The sequence below is a fragment of the Orcinus orca genome, chromosome 14, assembly GCF_937001465.1.
Source record: "Orcinus orca chromosome 14, mOrcOrc1.1, whole genome shotgun sequence".
Classification (NCBI taxonomy): domain Eukaryota; kingdom Metazoa; phylum Chordata; class Mammalia; order Artiodactyla; family Delphinidae; genus Orcinus; species Orcinus orca.
This window is the reverse complement of record NC_064572.1, coordinates 56,334,814-56,353,574: the sequence shown is the minus strand read 5'-3', so window position 1 is coordinate 56,353,574 and position 18,761 is coordinate 56,334,814. Positions and strand designations below refer to the sequence as shown.

At 38.8% G+C, this 18,761-nt stretch overlaps 1 protein-coding gene across 8 annotated transcripts in view; it reads left to right on the top strand.

The window, feature by feature from the left end:
- The window catches only part of CPEB3 (cytoplasmic polyadenylation element binding protein 3), a 178,237-nt gene that overhangs the window by 93,610 nt on the left and 65,866 nt on the right, over positions 1–18,761 (top strand). For 4 of the 8 annotated variants that reach the window (XM_049696524.1, XM_033404881.2, XM_033404883.2 and 1 more), the window contains exons 5-7: positions 2,423–2,446; positions 16,353–16,520; positions 18,484–18,573. In XM_049696524.1, coding sequence (XP_049552481.1) covers positions 2,423–2,446; positions 16,353–16,520; positions 18,484–18,573 — 282 coding nt within the window. The remainder of the gene's footprint in view (positions 1–2,422; positions 2,447–16,352; positions 16,521–18,483; positions 18,574–18,761) is intronic. The other 4 variants (XM_049696522.1, XM_004279397.3, XM_004279396.3 and 1 more) reach the window with 2 other exon arrangements.

The window sequence follows — 18,761 nt, the reverse complement described above, 5'->3', positions numbered from 1 at the left end:
CACAGGCTTTCTCTAGCTGTGGAGAGTGAGGGTTACTCTTCCTTGTGTGCGGGCTTCTCATTGCAGTGGCTTCTCTTGTTGCAGAGCACAGGCTCTAGGCACACGGGCTTCAGTAGTTGCAGCACGCAGGCTCAGTAGTTGTGGCTCGCGGGCCCTAGAGCGCAGGCTCAGTAGTTGTGGTGCACGGGCTTAGTTGCTCCGTGGCATGTGGGATCTTCCTGGACCAGGGCTCAAACCCGTGTCCCCTGCATTGGCAGGCAGATTCTTAACCACTGTGCCACCAGGGAAGCCCAAGATCACTACTTTAAATTGGCTGCCTATTCCATATTCCATCTTTGCCTCCATATTATCAGAGCCTGCAGACTGACATGAACCAATTTTCTGTCTTCGATTAGAAATGGGAAAAAGAGAAGAATCTATAAAAATCATGAACTGTTTTAAGGAAACTTTGATTATAACTCCCAAGTAACTGTGAAATACTGATGTATTTTTGCAGTTTCAATGTGAGAGATAAATAAAACCTCCTCCAAGGCAAACAAACAAACAAAAACCCAAAAAACAACTCCCAAGTATGCCTTTTGCAGCTCTACCCCATCCCCAGTTCGGGGTGCTGCTCCCCGCCCCCATGCCTGTCTGGGTCTATGCACTTTGTGTTCTCTATTACCTGAATGGTTAGCAGTTGAAGACTTGAGTGAACAGCATTTTCATTTATCCTTTAGGGATGTTAAGGTCTGATGAGTCATTTGTACCTTAGTATCGTAATCAGATTCTTTTCTATTGAGTATCTGGCCAGAAATCAGGTATAATGAAAGAATAGGAATGTGTTGTTTGGGAGAGAAATGAGTAATTTTGAAATACAGAATGTTTGATTTTCTCTCTAAATAGAGGTTTTGCCTTGGGGGGTGTTGGACAGCATGACATCATTGGGGATGGGAGAAGGACAAAAATAAATGGTGGGACATCAAAACTGGTTTTCATCTCTTTTTTTAAGTGTTGTCTATTAGTGTTAATTCACCCATGTTATTATAAGTGAAGTAGGCTTTTGTGGGGGACCCAGCTAGGAAACTACCATTTATTATTCTGGGAAGATGAATTTCAGGTTCCAAATAATGAAAAGTGTAAAAGTTCCTTAAAATTTTATTTTAGAATGCATTCCCTTTGTAAGTGATGCAAACAGTAATTGCTATGTAAATTCAGAAAAGGTGTTTTTCGTTGAGAGTTATACCGAGGGACAGAGTTAGGGAGTAAGTAGGGTTTGAATAATCCTTTTTAAGCTGGATAATACTTTATAATATTTGTGTCATGGGAAAGTGAAGAGGCCAAAGGTGTATCAGTGGGGTGAGTACGATGTCTGAAGAAAAATGGAAACTACAAGAAGATGAGGTTGGCCAACTAGTATTTCAACTTTCTACCTGAAAAGTCTGAATTCTTTTCCTAGGAGAGAAGTAGTTTTATTTAGTTCTACCTTATACTGGGAATGTAACCCCAAATTATCCTTGTTTTTTAGTTTAAATTTAATGTTGTAACATTTCATGCCTTTAAAAAATGGATTAGAGTTCTCATTTATTTTTTTACAGAACTCGGGGTTTCAAATTTGAAAAACTTTGGCTTTGAAAGTCATTTTAGATGACAGGATCTCTAGCTTTATTAAACATTGTAACAATGCATTCTGTGGGCCTTGCGTTTTGAGGGGGAAGAAAATCTTTAAAGTGCTCTCTTCTTCAGCATAGCCTGGGATGTACCCATTGCCTAATCCCTTTCTACTTTTTCAGTTCACTTTCTAGATGAAAAATATATTGTTTTCCCTGCATTTGTAATACTGTATGGAAAGTAACTGAGGAGGCTAAGAGAAATGTCACTGAAAATTTTACAGAAATACATTTTGTGAAGCAACAGCTAATTGTGTATAAAATTTCTATACAGTTTTCAGGGGACTCTGAAGTGTGTGTGTGTGTGTGTGTGTGTGTGTGTGTGTGTGTGTGTGTGTGAAGAAATTTAGAATGACCACCACACGCTGCAGATTTTATTTAGAATGAATGGTTTTATCTTTAAAGTGATGTCTGGTGGTAACATATAGTTCAAATGAAGATTTATAGATCAGAAAAAAATTTTAAAGAACTCTATCTATATCTGATATAGATAATGGGCCACAGTGTAAATCCTTATAAGACTTGTGAAACTTAAGCACCCATTGTATCTTTTCCAGTGGCTGCCACATCCAGTTGAATTTCTCTTTAAGATTGTGATTTAACTTGTGCTTCATAAAGGTTTTTTTTAATATAATATGTCTGTAGTCAAGTTGAACAGTATCTCCAGATTGATTCTGAGAATACTTAGAAAAGGTTTGTGTGAATATTTTTTTATTTCTAAATTCACCATTTTGATACAAATACCCATGGTTTTCTTCTGTGTTTACATGCAGCCAGGAGCTATGGGCGAAGACGAGGTAAATTTTTTTTTAATGAGATCTTTTGCTTGCCAAATTGTGAGTAAATATGAGTGTGTGCGTGTTTATACCCGTGTGTGTGTAAAACAATAATTATTGTGTGGTATGATGTTCTAGCTTAATTATTTTAGCAAAATAATTCTTTTGTCACTTTCATTAGAATTATTTTTCGTTAGTAGGTAATTTGTTCTTTTAATCCTAATAAAGACATAGCAAAGACTATTTGTAACTGGAAGTTTTTGATATATGGTTTATTGTGAATGATCTTGAGGGAATAAAGGCCAAGCATACGTATTTTGTTGTTGTTGTTCTGTGCCCACTGTTCTGTTCTGTTCTTTTCACACTACTTAGAAGACAGAAGTTAGGTTTTAGAGGGCAATTCTTTATCTTAGTAGGTTGGCTGGTGAATTTTTTTTGTGTTACATCCAGAGGCAGATCTACCCTGAAGCTAAATGAAAGTTAAGTTTCAGGTATCCTCACTTTCATGGGTCCCCTCCAAGATTTTTACCATATCATTGTATTCTTTTTCTTAAAGAGAGAGCCTCAACTTGTATAGGCTCTAAGCCCCATAAAACTTGCATTCTCTCCTGGCCACAGCCAAACAAAATAATATTGCTTTCATTTGTGTATTGCTGTAACCTTTCTAAAGCATTTCCATATCTGTAATTTGTTCAAATAATTTTATGAAGTAGGTAGGGTAAGTGTAATGTAGTGGAAAGAGTATGGGGTTTAGGGTCAAAGACTTAGGTTGGAATCACTGCTTTATCACTAACATCTGGTATCCTCATCTGTAAATTATGAAGTAATAAAACCAGTCTTTTCCAACTTCAAGAATGTTAGTCAGTGAAGTTATGGTATAAAATATGGGAGAGGAAAACTTATCCATGAAAACTGAAAGCATTCCATAGATGTCAGTTGCTTTGGTGCTCATTTGCAGAAGTTGGGAGAGATGAAGTAATTTCCCCAACTGTGAGATCTCAAAGTCAGAGCCAAGTCCAGAACCTTTGTCTTTTGGCTACTTATTGGGGATGTTTATCATTCATCAGGCTGTCTCTGACTCTGTAATTGAGTCCTGAAGATAATAATATTAAATTCATAGTATTTATTCCACAGTAAATATTTGTTGAATAGGTGAATATTGGCAGAACCTAATATGTGTTTGAGTTACCAATGAAACCTTCTATCACGATGGAATCATATCGTCAGTTTTGTTCTCATGTGGTGGTGAAGAAAAACATTTGTATAGTTGATTACTTTTTAACCATGGAAATAAAGACCATTTAACATTTGTTAATCTTATAATTTTACAATTTCAAGTGTAGAAAATAATATTACTAGAAATCATTTTGTAACATGTATTTTTTTATTATTGCTAGGAAATTGATGGCTCTCGGGAAGGAATAGAGAAGGACATATCTGGGGGGTAGACAACAGGGACTATACTCTTCTTAGGCACTGGTCAATCACCAGATCTTGTCAGTATTTTCCTTCTAGTTTCTCAGGGCTTAACCCTCCCTTTCCATTCTATTGTTTCATGTCTCTGAAACACCACTTTGTCCTTCTCACCCTTGTTCTCCATTCAGGATCCCTATCATCTGGCTTCTCCCTGTTTCACCAGCCTCATCATCTCCATTTTTCCCCCCTCACCTTCCTCTGACCAGTCCCTGTGCTTTCCAACTCTCTAGCTATTGCAAATACTGTCCACCTTTCCTCTCATTTACTTAACTAAAACCTATCTTTAGTTCATGCATTCAAGCCTAACTCGAGCCTAACCCCTTCCAGGAAGCCTTGCCCAGTGGCCTTACAGGCAGTGTTTTCCTCTGCTTCTGTTGCCTTATGTTCTTTCTGTCTTTTCTGTATGCCCTGATTCTTCAACTGGAGATAGGTTCTTTGAGGACAGTTGTCTCTTGTGCCTAACACTGTGACCTACATATAGTTAGCACTTATTAAATGCTTTTTGAGGAGGATTGTTTGGAAGTAAAACCCCATATCTATGCAGACCAGAGTTTGGCATTATATTTTTTCAAAATTATTTTATATTTAAAAATCATAGTATACTAAATACTAGACATCAAGAATATAAGATCACCTGTAGTTTCTAAACTCCTGAAAAAATATTTACTCTTCCTCTTTCTGTGTTGCCTTCCGCATCTTTATTTGTAAGGTTTGACTTAATCGTTTTCAGAAGCCATGATCATCTTTGCATCAAGTGCTAAACACTGCCTAGAATGACCTGGTCACTGCTCTTCATAAGTCTGCAATTTGATAGTTGCAGATGAAGAAGATAACGGCAAAAGAGAGAGAGAGAGAGAGAGAGAGAGAGTGTGTGTGTGTGTGTGTGTGTGTGTGTGTGTAAAGTTGAAAAAGAAGAGTCATCTTTCTAAAATGTAGTGACAAAGTCATATGGGATGGAGCAGATGTACCTCATATCCACTCTCATTGCTTGAAATATACTCATCTGGGCCAGCATTACATAGTATAAATTTGATGATCTGGCAGATTTCCTCATGCCATTTATTTCTGTGATCAGGGATTATATTAATGCTTGATTTCTCTCCTCCAAACAAAATTTAGACTTTTCTCCAAAAGCATAAAAAGTGAACCTGCTGATGTGTGTTAACTGTAACTCGTATTCTGTGCTTTACATACATGTTGGTAAACATTTTAGGAAGAGAGGGCAAAGAGAACTATCTGTGACAGTTTTGAGATCTGTCAGCAAAAATTAGGCAGTGAAATCTTTCACCTCTCCTGGAAAAGCTTCCTGGAATAGGTAGAATTTTAGGAACTATTTCGATGATGGAAGAGGAGTAGGAAGCAAAGCACGCCAGGTATCTGATTCAACTTAAAAGAAAGCTTTGGGGCTTCCCTGGTGGCGCAATGGTTGAGAGTCCGCCTGCCGATGCAGGGGACACGGGTTCGTGCCCCGGTCCGGGAGGATCCCACATGCCGCGGAGCGGCTGGGCCCGTGAGCCATGGCCGCTGAGCCTGCGCGTCCGAACCTGTGCTCCACAACGGGAGAGGCCACAACAGTGGGAGGCCCGCGTACAGCAAAAAAAAAAAAAGAAAAGAAAGCTTTGAGGTGAGATTGGCATGACCAGATGCTTGGAGAATATGTCTGTGAGTGGATGCAGTGGGGGCCAGCTGGAGAGGAGAAGTTGGCAGTGAGATGGTCTGTGCTGCCCTGATGAATGGTTTTGACACGGATAATGTCAGGCTTTAGAAAGAGAGTTTCATGATACAAGTAATGAAAACAGGAGAGAACTTGGGCATCAGTTGACAGCTTGGATGGGGAATCAAGTGTTGGAGGGTAGACTCTTTGGCAAATCAAGCGCTTCCAGTAGTACAGTTGAAGCAGTAGCAGTTGGGAAGAAGGAGAATTAGATGTGAAAGAACAGGATTTGAAAATGAATCTTGATTGTACATAAAGTTTTAAAATATTCAATTATATTTCCCATTGATACCCACTTTTATTTTAGAGACGGGTTTCAGTAGACAAAAGTTGATTTCCCTTGTGGAATCAAAATGACAGCAAAGAATCTTAACCTCTTCTTTGCAGAGTGTTCTTTCACAAGTTTTTTTTTTTAACATCTTTATTGGAGTATAATTGCTTTACAATGTTGTGTTAGTTTCTGCTATATAACAGAGTGAATCAGCTATACGTATACATATATCCCCATATCCCCTCCCTCTTGCGTCTGCCTCCCACCCTCCCTATCCCACCCCTCTAGGTGGTCACAAAGCACAGAGCTGATCTCCCTGTGCTATGTGGCTGCTTCCCACTAGCTATCTATTTTACATTTGGTAGTGTATATATGTCCATGCCACTGTCTTACTTTGTCACAGCTTACCCTTCCCCCTCCCTGTGTCCTCAAGTCCATTCTCTACATTTGCATCTTTCTTCCTGTCCTGCCCCTAGGTTCTTCAGAACCATTTTTTCTTTTTTTTAGATTCCATATATATGTGTTAGCATACAGTATTTGTTTTTCTATTTCTGACTTACTTCACTCTGTATAACAGACTCTAAGTCCATCTACCTCACTATAAATAACTCAATTTCATTTCTTTTTATGGCTGAGTAATAGTCCATTGTATATATGTGCCACATCTTCTTTATCCATTCCTCTATCATTGGACACTTAGGTTGCTTCCATGTCCTGGGTAGTGTAAGTAGTGCTGCAGTGAACATTGTGGTACATGACTCTTTTTGAATTATGGTTTTCTCCAGGTATATATATGTCCAGTAGTGGGATTGCTGGGTCGTATGGTAATTCTATTTTTAGTTTTTTAAGGAACCTCCATACTGTTCTCCATAGTGGCTCCATAGTGTATCAATTTACATTCCCACCAACAGTGCAAGAGGGTTCCCTTTTCTCCACACCCTCTCCAGCATTTATTGTTTATAGATTTTTTGATGATGGCCATTCTGACTGGTGTGAGGTGATACCTCATTGTAGTTTTGATTTGCATTTCTCTAATGATTAGTGATGTTGAGCATACTTTCATGTGTTTGTTGGTGATCTGTATATCTTCTTTGGAGAAATGTCTATTTAGGTCTTCTGTGCATTTTTGGATTGAGTTGGTTGTTTTTTTTGATATTGAGCTGCATGAGCTGCTTGTATATTTTGGAGAATAATCCTTTGTCAGTTGCTTCGTTTGCAAATATTTTCTCCCATACTGATGGTTGTCTTTTTGTCTTGTTTATGGTTTCCTTTGCTGTGCAAAAGCTTTGAAGTTTCATTAGGTCCCATTTGTTTATTTTTGTTTTTATTTCCATTTCTCTAGGAGGTGGGTCAAAAAGGATCTTGCTGTGATTTATGTCATAGAGTGTTCTGCCTATGTTTTCCTCTAAGAGTTTTATAGTGTCTGGCCTTACATTTAGGTCTTCAATCCATTTTGAGTTTATTTTTGTGTATGGTGTTAGGGAGTGTTCTAATTTCATTCTTTTACATATAGCTGTCCAGTTTTCCCAGAACCACTTATTGAAGAGGTTGTCTTTTCTCCATTGTATATTCTTGCCTCCTTTATCAAAGATAAGGTGACCATATTTGCGTGGGTTTATCTCTGGGCTTTCTATCCTGATGCATTGATCTATATTTCTGTTTTTGTGCCAGTACCATACTGTCTTGATTACTGTAGCTTTGTAGTATAGTCTGAAGTCTGGGAGCTTGATTCCTCCAGCTCCATTTTTCTTTCTCAAGACTGCTTTGGCTATTCGGGGTCTTTTGTGTTTCCATACAAATTGTGAAATTTTTTGTTCTAGTTCTGTGAAGAATGACATTGGTAGTTTGATAGGGATTGCATTGAATCTGTAGATTGCTTTGTTTTCCTATGCAGCTGCAGCCTCTGTTAGAAACTAGCCTGATAACTAGTGTCATACATGATCTTTGCCTACACATTAAACAGCACACTTGATTAAAATAAATGTTGTGTTTTCATTTCACATGAGTTTTTATGGTCTCTGGGAGACTTTTGTCCATAAACAGATGTTGGCTATGCCAGTGCTTTAGATGTTTAACAGAATTTCTTAGTTAAAGAGCAGCCAGGAAAATATGAAAGATCTTTTTAAGTAATGTGAATGAGCAAATGGAAAGAATGATTGGAGTCACTTTACTGTTGGATTTACTGTGGATTGGTGTTACTATTGTAAAATGTACTTCTGTGTATATTTAATCCATAAAAACTATTGAAATTAATGGATGATTTAGTCAATAAAAAAGGTTCTAAGAATCCAATAAAACAAACTTGTGTATCAAGTTGGAGTTAGGTCTTTCTGCCAAAAGCCTGCCCAAGGCAGGAGAGATCAGCTATATCAGTGAGACCATGGTACAAACATGCCATCCTGCTAATTCAAACTGGGGTTATGTGAGCTTTCTTGTCTAAAGGAATGGATGGTCCCAGAGTGAAACATGAACAGCTGAGGAAATATCTGAGTGTTCATAGCTATAGTGTCTGAAGTATTGCTGCTTATAGTAATAGGAAAATTTTTCACTTTTGCAAGAAGTTGCTCTGGAAGGAGCCTAAACTAATAATGAAGGAGGGGTTCTGGGCTGTCCACCCTAATTTCATTCATTAAATGTTTGTTTGCGCATTATGGGTTGGATGAGGTGCTAGACCCTAGCTGTCTCTCTACTGAGTGTTCACTCTAGTGGGGGAGAGAGAGGTAATACATCAGCATTAACAAACATTTTTATACTCAAAAGTTGTGATAAGTACTAGGCAGGAAAAATGGGAGGGTCCCTTTAAGGTAGGATGGTTTTCTCTGAAGAGATGTTATTTAAGCTCAAACCCAAAGGATGGAAAGATTTATTTATCTTTAAATATATGTTTTATTTTGGAAATTTCCAAACATGCACAAAAATAGAATTGTTTAATGAACTGTGTACCCATCACTTAGCTTCAATGATTATCAACATTTTTGCCAATCGTGTTTCATATGTTCCCCCTCCTTTTTTCCCTTAGAATATTTTAAAGGAAATTCCAGACATCATAATACAGCTATTTTAAGAGGCTTGAAGCATAGTACTGATAAATGCTACAACATTGATAAACCTTGAAAACATTATGCTAAGTGAAAGAAGGTAATTAGAAAAGATCACATGTTGGATGATTTCACTTTTATGAAATGTCCAGAATAGGCAAATCTATTGAGACAGAAAGTAGACTAGTGGTTGCCTACGGCTGAGAGGGTTCAAGGAAAATGGGGAGTGACTGCTAATGGGTTAGAAGGATGAATTGTATAATAAGTAAATTATTTCTTAATAAAGCTGTATTAAAAAGGAGTGGTGGGGGAGGGGAGAGGCACCTGAGGCAAGAAAGGGCTTTGTTTGAGGAAGTATATAGAGCCCCGAATGGCTGAGCTTGGTGGGAGAGAAGGGAGGGTGTATTAAGATGAGGTTGGAGGAAGGAAGGAAATCTGATCTTGCTGGGCTTTAGCTCCTGGTAAGAATTTTGAACTTGATCCAAGTACAAGAGGAAATCTATGAATGTTTTAAAGCATGGTCAAGTGATCAGTTTTATGTTTTTAAGAGTACTCTGGCTGTTGTTTGGAGTAGAGTGAGAGAAGTGGGTTGTCTACATTGGAATGATGGTAGTAGTCTAGGCAAGAGATGATGGTGCTTTAGGATAGGATGATGGCAGTGGAATTGGAAAGAAGTGAACAAATGGAGTTTTTGTAAGAGTTTTGTGTAATAAAAGGAATGCTGGGACTTCCTTGGTGGTCCAGTGGGTAAGACTCCACGCTCCCAATGCACGGGGCCCGGGTTTGATCCCTGGTCGGGGAACTAGATGCCACATGCATGCCGCAACTAAGAAGCCCTCATGCTGCAACTAAGCTGTCCGTGTGTCACAACTAAAAACGATCCCGCATGCCGAGATCCCGCAACTAAAGATCCCACAAGCCACGACGAAGATCCTGCCGCAACTAAGACCTGGCGCAGCCTAAATAAATAATTTTTTTTTTTTTTAAAAAAAAGGAGTGCTGTTGCCCCCAGAGATTTGAAACCTTTCATCTAGTTCAAATCTCTCATTATGTAAATGAGACTCAGATAAGTGAAATGTCCAAGGTCACAGAGTAAAACAACCTAGGCTGGAATCTGACTATCTTGACTTATAGCCAGTTTTTTTTTTCTTAAGGGAGACATGCTTCATAATCCATTTTTTAAAAAAAATCCCCAGAGTGACTTACTTCTGAGCTCCTTGTAAAACTAAGATGGAAAGGGTCAGGCTTGGAGTGGAAGTATTGGGCCAGGAGTGCCCTGGAGCTGCTGGATTGACAGCAGAGACGTGGCAGCTCAGAGGTGAGGTCCAAGCAGTTTTAGCAGCACAGCATGGCTAGTGGGCTTTTGTTTTCCCTGAGTAAGCTGCAGGAAACGGAACCTCCTGGGGAAGAGTTATCTTGGACAAACCTTCCATGCTTAACTAGGCTTTGCAGGTTTCTTATTTGGCCCTTGTCTTCCAAGTCTCCTTTAGCTTTTTTTTTTTTTTAATAAATAAATAAATTTATTTATTTATTTATATTTTTAATTTTTGGCTGTGTTGGGTCTTTGTTGCTGTGCGCAGGCTTTCTCTAGTTTTGGCGAGCGGGGGCTACTCTTTGTTGTGGTGTGCGGGCTTCTCATTGCAGTGGCTTCTCTTGTTGAGGAGCATGGGCTTCAGTAGTTGTGGCTCGTGGGCTCTAGAGCACAGGCTTAGTAGTTGTGGCGCACGGGCTTAGTTGCTCCGCGGCATATGGGATCTTCCTAGACCAGGAGTTGAACCCGTGTCCCCTGCATTGGCAGGTGGATTCTTAACCACTGCGCCACCAGGGAAGTCCAAGGCTCCTTTAGCCTTAAGTCATCTCTACATCCAGAGATTTTTTGTCCATTTACTGGACCAAAAACTACATTCTGCTTATTAATTGAAAATAGATATCAGAAAACCAGACCATTGGTGGAAGAGAAAGCCAAATGGCCAAAGTGCAGCAGTTGAGAAGTATTTCTCCTGTTTCTGTTGAAATATTGAATATGAATATTTTCTGTGAAAGTTTCATGAGATTCTAAAGCAGATTTATATACTAGGTACATAGAATATAATTTTTGGTAAGTAACGTGACTTACTTAAAACATTTTGGTCTTGAGGAATGCCTTTTTTTTTTTTTAACATCTTTATTGGAGTATAATGGTGTGTTAGTTTCTGCTTTATAACAAAGTGAATCAGCTACATACCGAGCTGATCTCCCTGTGCTATGCGGCTGCTTCTTGGGGAATGGTTTTGTTAAAGAAAAGATGTCAGAGACATACTACTTTAGTAAAGCAGGGCCTCTCATGGGATACAGTTTGGGTACATCCTCTTAAGTTTCAGTTTCTAGTAATGCATGTCCAGGAACTAAAATTATACCAGTCTTCCCAGGGACTGTTTGTCATGGGAGGATAATTTATGCCAACCAAATGAATGCACGAATACCAACCTCTTTAGTCTACTGGACAGATCGGAATACCATTGTTTCATCTTATCATGGAGATGGATGTAACAGAAATATAATTTCAGTGGCTGATTATTTTTCTGCTAGTTCAAGAGTCACCTCTTCATAATAAGGCACTAAATTCATAGAACAGCCCTTCAGGAGCTTATAATTAGAGCATAGGGAAATAGATGGTTTTCAGGCTTTGGAAAGATCAAATGAGCCATTCTGTCCCACATAGGAGTAATCCCGACAGTATTGTCAAAGTCCTCCTATCTCCTGTTGATATGAGCTGGGTAAATGCTGCAAGTTCTTAGTCTACCCTTCTGTCTTTTAAATGCTTCCTGCATACTAACTTTTTGTTCCATCAGTACTTGAGGCAGTCATGTTACAGTAAGGTTGACTAGATTCTAGATTTTGTATTCCATTCCTGAGCATATACTTTTTTTTTTTCTTAAGTCTTTATTTGTTACAATATTGCTTCTGTTTTATGTTTTGGTTTTTTGACCCCAAGGCATGTGGGATCTTAGCTCCCCGACCAGGGATCGAACCCTCACTCCCTGCATTGGAAGGCGAAGTCTTAACCACTGGACTGCCAGGGAAGTCCCATCGTATACTTTTCTTAACTTGATTGAACTTGGATGTTTCCCAAGGCTCCATACACTTCACACAATGTCTCTTTTAGTGGCTGTCTGCTACAGACAGATAATCTGCATTTCAGTGGTTCTTAAGTTTGAGCATAGGAATCACTGAGGAGATTTGTTAAAAGTGCAGATTTTCAAGTTTGACCTCCATGATTCAATTTAAGTAGATCTGAGGATTGAGTTCTGAGACCTGTATTCTTAGTTCTTTAACCTACAGTTAGAGAAACATCACGTATGTGTGAATTCTTAGCAGTTTCCTTTCCAGGGGCAAATTTATTACTAAAGTCTGCGGTACTCTATATACTAATAATAAGACAGAAGTTTGGTTTTAAAACCTTGGAAAGTTTCTTAAGTACCCATAACCAATTTTTAAAACAGCCCAAATTTTTGCAATTAACATTTGCTTTTATTTTCTTTGCCAAAATACTCCGGGGAAGCTGTGGTTATGTTGGCCATGCAGAAAGAAAGTTCTCTTTGTTCCAGAATGTCTTGAACATCCGCTGCTTCTCCTCACTGATCTGGTTCAAGACTTCCTCATCTCTCAACTGGACACTCACAAATTTGTTCACAATTTGACCCCATCCTCCCTCTCCCTGGGTGCAGATTGCTAGTGGAGGTGATGTAGCTATTGTAGGATTTGGGGTGGAGGGAGTAACATGGTCCGGGGCATCTTAGAGAAGTCATTCTGACAGGATGGAAGATGGATTAGATGGGAGTATCAGAGTCTTCAGGGAGTGAGTGTGGTTTTTCAAAAAAAGCTAGTATTAGAATGAAATAGCAAATTTGGAAAATGTGGAAATTTCCTGTTGCTTTTGTAATATATACTGTAAAACGAATGCTTGAACAAACGGAGGAGAAAAGGTCTCAATTTCCTAGGAACAGGATCCCATCTCTTGCCGTCCTCACACCTGTATGTTGTGTGCCAGCATTTATTTGCACATACTGTTTTCCTTTCTTGTCTACTGCCTCGCTTTTAACACTTACTGAATACCTATTTTATGTGCCCTTATTAGGACATGAAGATACAGTGGTGAACAAGATTAAATTGGTCCTTGTCCTAATAGAGCTTACAGTTTCACGGGGTTGGGAAACGAGATACCAAATGAAAACCCGTATGATAGCATAATGGTAATTGAGGAAAAAATGTTAGGAAAAGTGCTGTGAGTGGATAGAAATGGGCATCTAATCTAATCTAGAAGGTCAGGAAAGTTCTACCTGAGTTTCAATGACTTTTCAGCTTAGACCTGAAGAATTAATAGGAATTAACTAGAAAACTGGGGAGTTGAGAGGAGGGTGTTTGTTTTGGGTAGGGGGAATACCTTGTCCTTAGGGCCTGAAGCAGGGAGGAATAATCAGAAATTTCTAAAGAGGTCTGGGTGATTGGAGGTTAGTGAACCAGAGGGAGAGGCAGCAACTATGATGAAGGAGAGGTAGGCAGAGGCCTTACAGTTTACAGTGTTTTTGTACTTTATCCAAATAAGGGGTGAGGGGTTTTAAGAATGGGGTGAAGAGTGTAGTTACATGTTCAGATTAATATTTGAAAATGGTGACTTTGGCTGTTTTATAGAGAAAGCATTGTGGGGTACAAGGTAGAAATCAGTAGACTAAACAGGTTGTTGTATAGACTCATTAGGCTGTTCAGGGGAGAGATGATGGCAATCTGGACCAGGGTGTTAGGACTGAAGGTGGAGAGAACTAAATGGATTGAAGAATTATTTTGTAGCTTGAGTTGGTAGGACTTAGTGAGAGATGGATTAGACGTGGAATGTGAAGGAAAGGGATGTCAGGGATGACTCCTAGATTTCGAGATTGAATTGAGTGTGGATAATAGTCATTTTTATAGAGATTGCAGGGGATGCTAGAGGCGCAGGTTTGGAGGGAAAGATAAGAGCTGTTTTGAAAGTTCTTTCTCTGTGGATTCTTATCCTTCACCTTAGAAACTCCCACTCCCACAAGATTCTGCTCAAAATTGTCCTCCTGTGAAATCACTATAAAGCCCTCCCCACCCCTCGCTCTTTTTCTGTAGAGCAGTAAATTGTGCCATTGTGTCACTTGGTAAAGTCTTCTCTTAGTATTTCTCTATTTTATAATTATGTGCTTGCCTATCTCTCACCAGCCTTGATTTCTTTGGCAGCGACATCCAAATAACTCATCTATCCTGTTCCTGGAATGTGGATAAACATTTCTTCAAGTGTTTTCCACTGAGTTATACATGTACGTTAAAGTTTCCTTTATCTTAAATCCAAGTAATGTTAGATTAAGTGATTTTACTGCAGAACTTTTCCCAGTCTTTGTATTCTTTTTTTTTTTTTTTTCCCAGTCTTTGTATTCTAATATGGCTTGTGAATCTCTGGGAAGGGCATAAGGTGTGCAGTATTTTCCAATATTATTTAGTTCTCCCAATCCCTCACCCCCCCCGCCCCACCAGCTTTTGTTTTCTGAGCATCTCATGTTACTAGTGTTGAGGGTAAGAGGCAGGGATAGGAACATAATGTGGGAAATGCTGATTTGGGTGTGTGAGTAGGCCTAGGCACATAATTCACTGAGCGTGGACTATGTGAAAAGCAAATCCGACAGCCGTGGGAGAACATCTCTGGATGTTTTGGGGAAGCTCGTTTTGCCTATAGTTGCTGCAGATCTAGTTCTTTTACCTCCAATGAACAAAACAGACATCAGGGGATGAGAATTTACTGTCTATTGTTTGTCCTTGCCAGGCTAAAAATGCTAGGTAACACGAGGTGACAAATTTTGTTCTGTTTCTTTGTAGCTAAGCTGGGAAGAGCTGAACAAAAAATTCTTTGGTCCTTTTACTTATTAACTCTCAACATCAAAACAGTGCCTTTCTTATACCACCTGGGTTGTTCATAAAATAAACAGAGTTATATTAGTAACTTTTTTACAGAAGAATTAATGTTCAGTATTTTTCTAGGGCTATTTATATTCTGTTTTAGAGAGTTGGCTGTAGTGATGCAGAACCTAGGTCTCAGGGAAATATAGAGAGGAGAGACTAAATAGGGAAGACAGTGTCCTGTTTTTGAAGAGTGTATGATTTATTTTAGAGGGGAATTTTTCTTTTTTTCAGAAGTTAGAGAGCTCAAGATAGTTCAGTTTTAGAGTGGATCCTAGTGGAAACCTTTACTAGGAACTCACTGACTCAAACAAATATATATATATATATTTTTTTTTTTTATTTTTAATAAATTTATTTTTATTTATTTTTGGCTGTGTTGGGTCTTCGTTGCTACATGCAGGCTTTCTCTAGTTGGCGGCGAGCCGGGACTACTCCTCATTGAGGTGCGTGGGCTTCTCACTGCGGTGGCTTCTCTTGTTGCGGAGCTCAGGCTCTAGATGTGCGGGCTTCAGTAGTTGTGGCGCACGGGCTTAGTTGCTCCGCGGCATGTGGGATCTTTCCAGACCAGGGCCCGAACCCATATCCCCTGCAATGGCAGGCAGATTCTTAACCTCTTCTACCACCAGGGAAGACCTATATATATTTTTTAAACTTAGATTTTATTTTGTGATGCCAGATGGCATTATTATGTTACATTTATTGACAGACTTTAACTGCTGGCATCTTTCTTATGTCATGTGGAGTGGGTAGGGCCTTTACTCTACAGACTTTATTTGGCTATAGAGTTAACAATAGACATCGTTTTTTTGAGTGATATAAAATACAGCTTAGATTAATAAAGATGTCATAACCACATCTGCATCTATACTCCCATATCTTAATTTACATGTCTTCATTTACTTGCCCCACCCTTTTTTATTGTGGATGTTTATTTCTAAATTGGAGTAGCTTGGAATGGCAGGGAAAACTTGATCATTTTTAGTACTGCTATCAGAGAAGTTATCAGCCTCTGTCATCAGTTTAATATTCCATCAGCTATCAGACCCAGTCTTTAGACATGAACCTCTGAAATCACCATAAAGAACAATCAAAATCTGTCAATAAAGATTACTTTTCCATTTATTTTAAGAAAACCCTGGGGAAAGGAAAAACAACTGCTGAATACTTTTAGCAGCAGTGATAGGGACTGTATGAGTAAAACGTAGTAATTTTTTTAGCAGCGAAAACAGCTGCAATTTTTGACGCTTCTTCCTTAATATCGATCCAGTTGTTTCTGTGCTGTACATACCTTTACACAAAAATGATACTATAAACTTGTCTAGACCTGGTAACCTGCAGTTGCTTATTCTATTGAAAAAGTATCAGCTCAGGATATATTTTTTGGAATGCTTCACTCTGTGCTTCAACTCCTAATAAAGCATGTGTTGTCCAGGAAAATAATTTTAACCATAGAAACTCCCACATTTGTTTCAGGTCGATCTTCTCTCTTTCCCTTTGAAGATGCCTTCCTGGACGACAGTCACGGCGATCAGTCCTTGTCATCCGGCTTAAGTTCTCCCACTCGCTGTCAAAATGGGGAGCGAGTAGAACGCTACTCTAGAAAGGTGTTTGTTGGAGGCCTTCCCCCTGATATCGATGAAGGTACAATGCACTCACTTTATAATGACTTTATAAAGGCCAGGTTTGTTATTTGTGTGATTTGACCCTACCTCTCTTCTTGAAGGCAGCTTCAGGACGTTCATATCTTGGTGTCAGGAGTTGAGGATATTTGATAGATGGGGAAGTGAGAGATTGTGCACTTTAGGTCTGCTCTTCATACATAGCAGTCTTCGAACAACTTCCCATTTCCTAGTTATTTGTTTGGGGATGCATTTTAAATAATAATGAGAGCTAATATGTATGAAACTCGTACCACAAGCCCATTGTTGTGCCAGGTGCTTTACATTATCTTGTTTAATCTCCATAGCTACCCTGTAAGGCGTCTCCTCCCAGCTCTGTTTTGTGGGTGAGAAAACTAAGGATCAGAGAGAAACAGCTTATCCAGGGTTATGCAGCTAATGGTGCAGCTGGAATCAAAATCAGTCTGATTCCAGAGCTTTTGCTCCTATCCATCACACCATACCATCTCATATTCTAATGTAGATACCTATTAATGAAACACCCCCTCTTGCCTTTAAAAGAATGAAGACTTATTGGAATATTTCCTAATAACATTTTTGAGATACTGCCAATCCAAAAGTGAGTTTCACTTATGCCTAAAGCCAGCCAACGTATAGTAGGTTGTCAGTAACTATTTGTTGAATGGACAAATGAAATAGAATTGTGACAAAGTTACCTCAAGGGAAATAACAGTGGCTCTAATTCTAGTAGGCTTTGGATCTGCTATAAAAACATTGTTAAAGCAGAATTGTTTTGCCAGTATTATTTAAGCTGTGATATTTCTCTGATTTATCATGATTTTCTTTTTTTCATAATGAGAGAAGAATAGTCTCTAAAAATAGTTTTACTTTAGGCTTACTGCTTTAAGGTTGTACATTTTTCTCTAAACTATTCTTCTACTAGTGTTAATCTCATCCGTGGATTGGATTTTTCTTTAAGACCAAGTTTTTGATCATGGCTGAGAGAGTGGCAATTTAAACCTGATTAGGAGCTTAGTTATAACCTTCTGCTTTGAGTCAAAAGTCAGAAGGGAAAGATAAATTTGTTAAGCTATAACTTTTGAAACATTTTCTTTATAGGCTGTGTAGTAGGTATGTATGAGAGAAAGAGACCATTGGCTTTAGCTTTTTCTTATCCCTAAATAGAATTACCTACTTATTGTCCCTACTCCTCACCAAAGGAATAATATTTCTAAAACAATCTTAATAATAATCTAAGATTAATAATCTTAGAGATTATTTCACCACACAAGTGGAAGTGTATTTTAAATATTTTGTGTATTTTTGCCTCTTTTTCTAAAAACAGAGAACATTCCTATTTTTAGAATCTCCTTTTTACTTGACAGAGAGGTCACCTTAGCTAATGTCAGATTTTTTTCCTTCCAAATTCTTTATATCAGGTTTATTGGAAGTGAAGAAGGGAAGTGAATTATAGTTAGAAACACATTCTGCATTGTTGAAATACAATGGTGTTTCACTTAGTAAGTTTGACTTCTATAAAAATGCTTTAGAATATAGCTCTCAAAACATTTTAAAATAGGACTTCCCTGGTGGCGCAGTGGTTAAGAATCTGCCTGCCAATGCAGGGGACACGGGTTCGAGCCCTGGTCTGGGAAGATCCCACATGCCACGGAGCAACTAAGCTTGTGTGCCACAATTACTGAGCCCGCATGCTACAACTACTGAAGCCGGCACGCCCTAGAGCCCGTGCTCCACAACAAGAGGAGCCACCACAATGGGAAGCCTGCGCACCGCAATGAAGAGTAACCCTCGCTCACCGCAAATAGAGAAAGCCTGCGTGCAGCAACAAAGACCCAACGCAGCCAAAAATAAAATAAATAAATATATTAAAAAAAAAAACATTTTAAAATAAAAAGACATATTTTATGCTATTCTGTTTGCAGTATTATTTTCTCTTCTGCTAAGAGTCCTTCTTTGTTTTGTAGATGAGATCACTGCCAGCTTTCGCAGGTTTGGACCTCTCGTCGTAGACTGGCCTCACAAAGCTGAAAGCAAGTCGTATTTTCCTCCTAAAGGTAATGCGCTTAAAATGTCTGCACTGCCTGCCTATTGGAGAGCTAACATGATAATTCAATAAAAGGCAGTCTTTTAACTCTGAAAACAGCTGTTGACTTTTCCCCCCAATTAAGAAAACATTTTAATGTTGATCATCTTTTCATATTTTACTGTTTCCACTTGGAGACTGTTCTCCCAGGAGCCCACT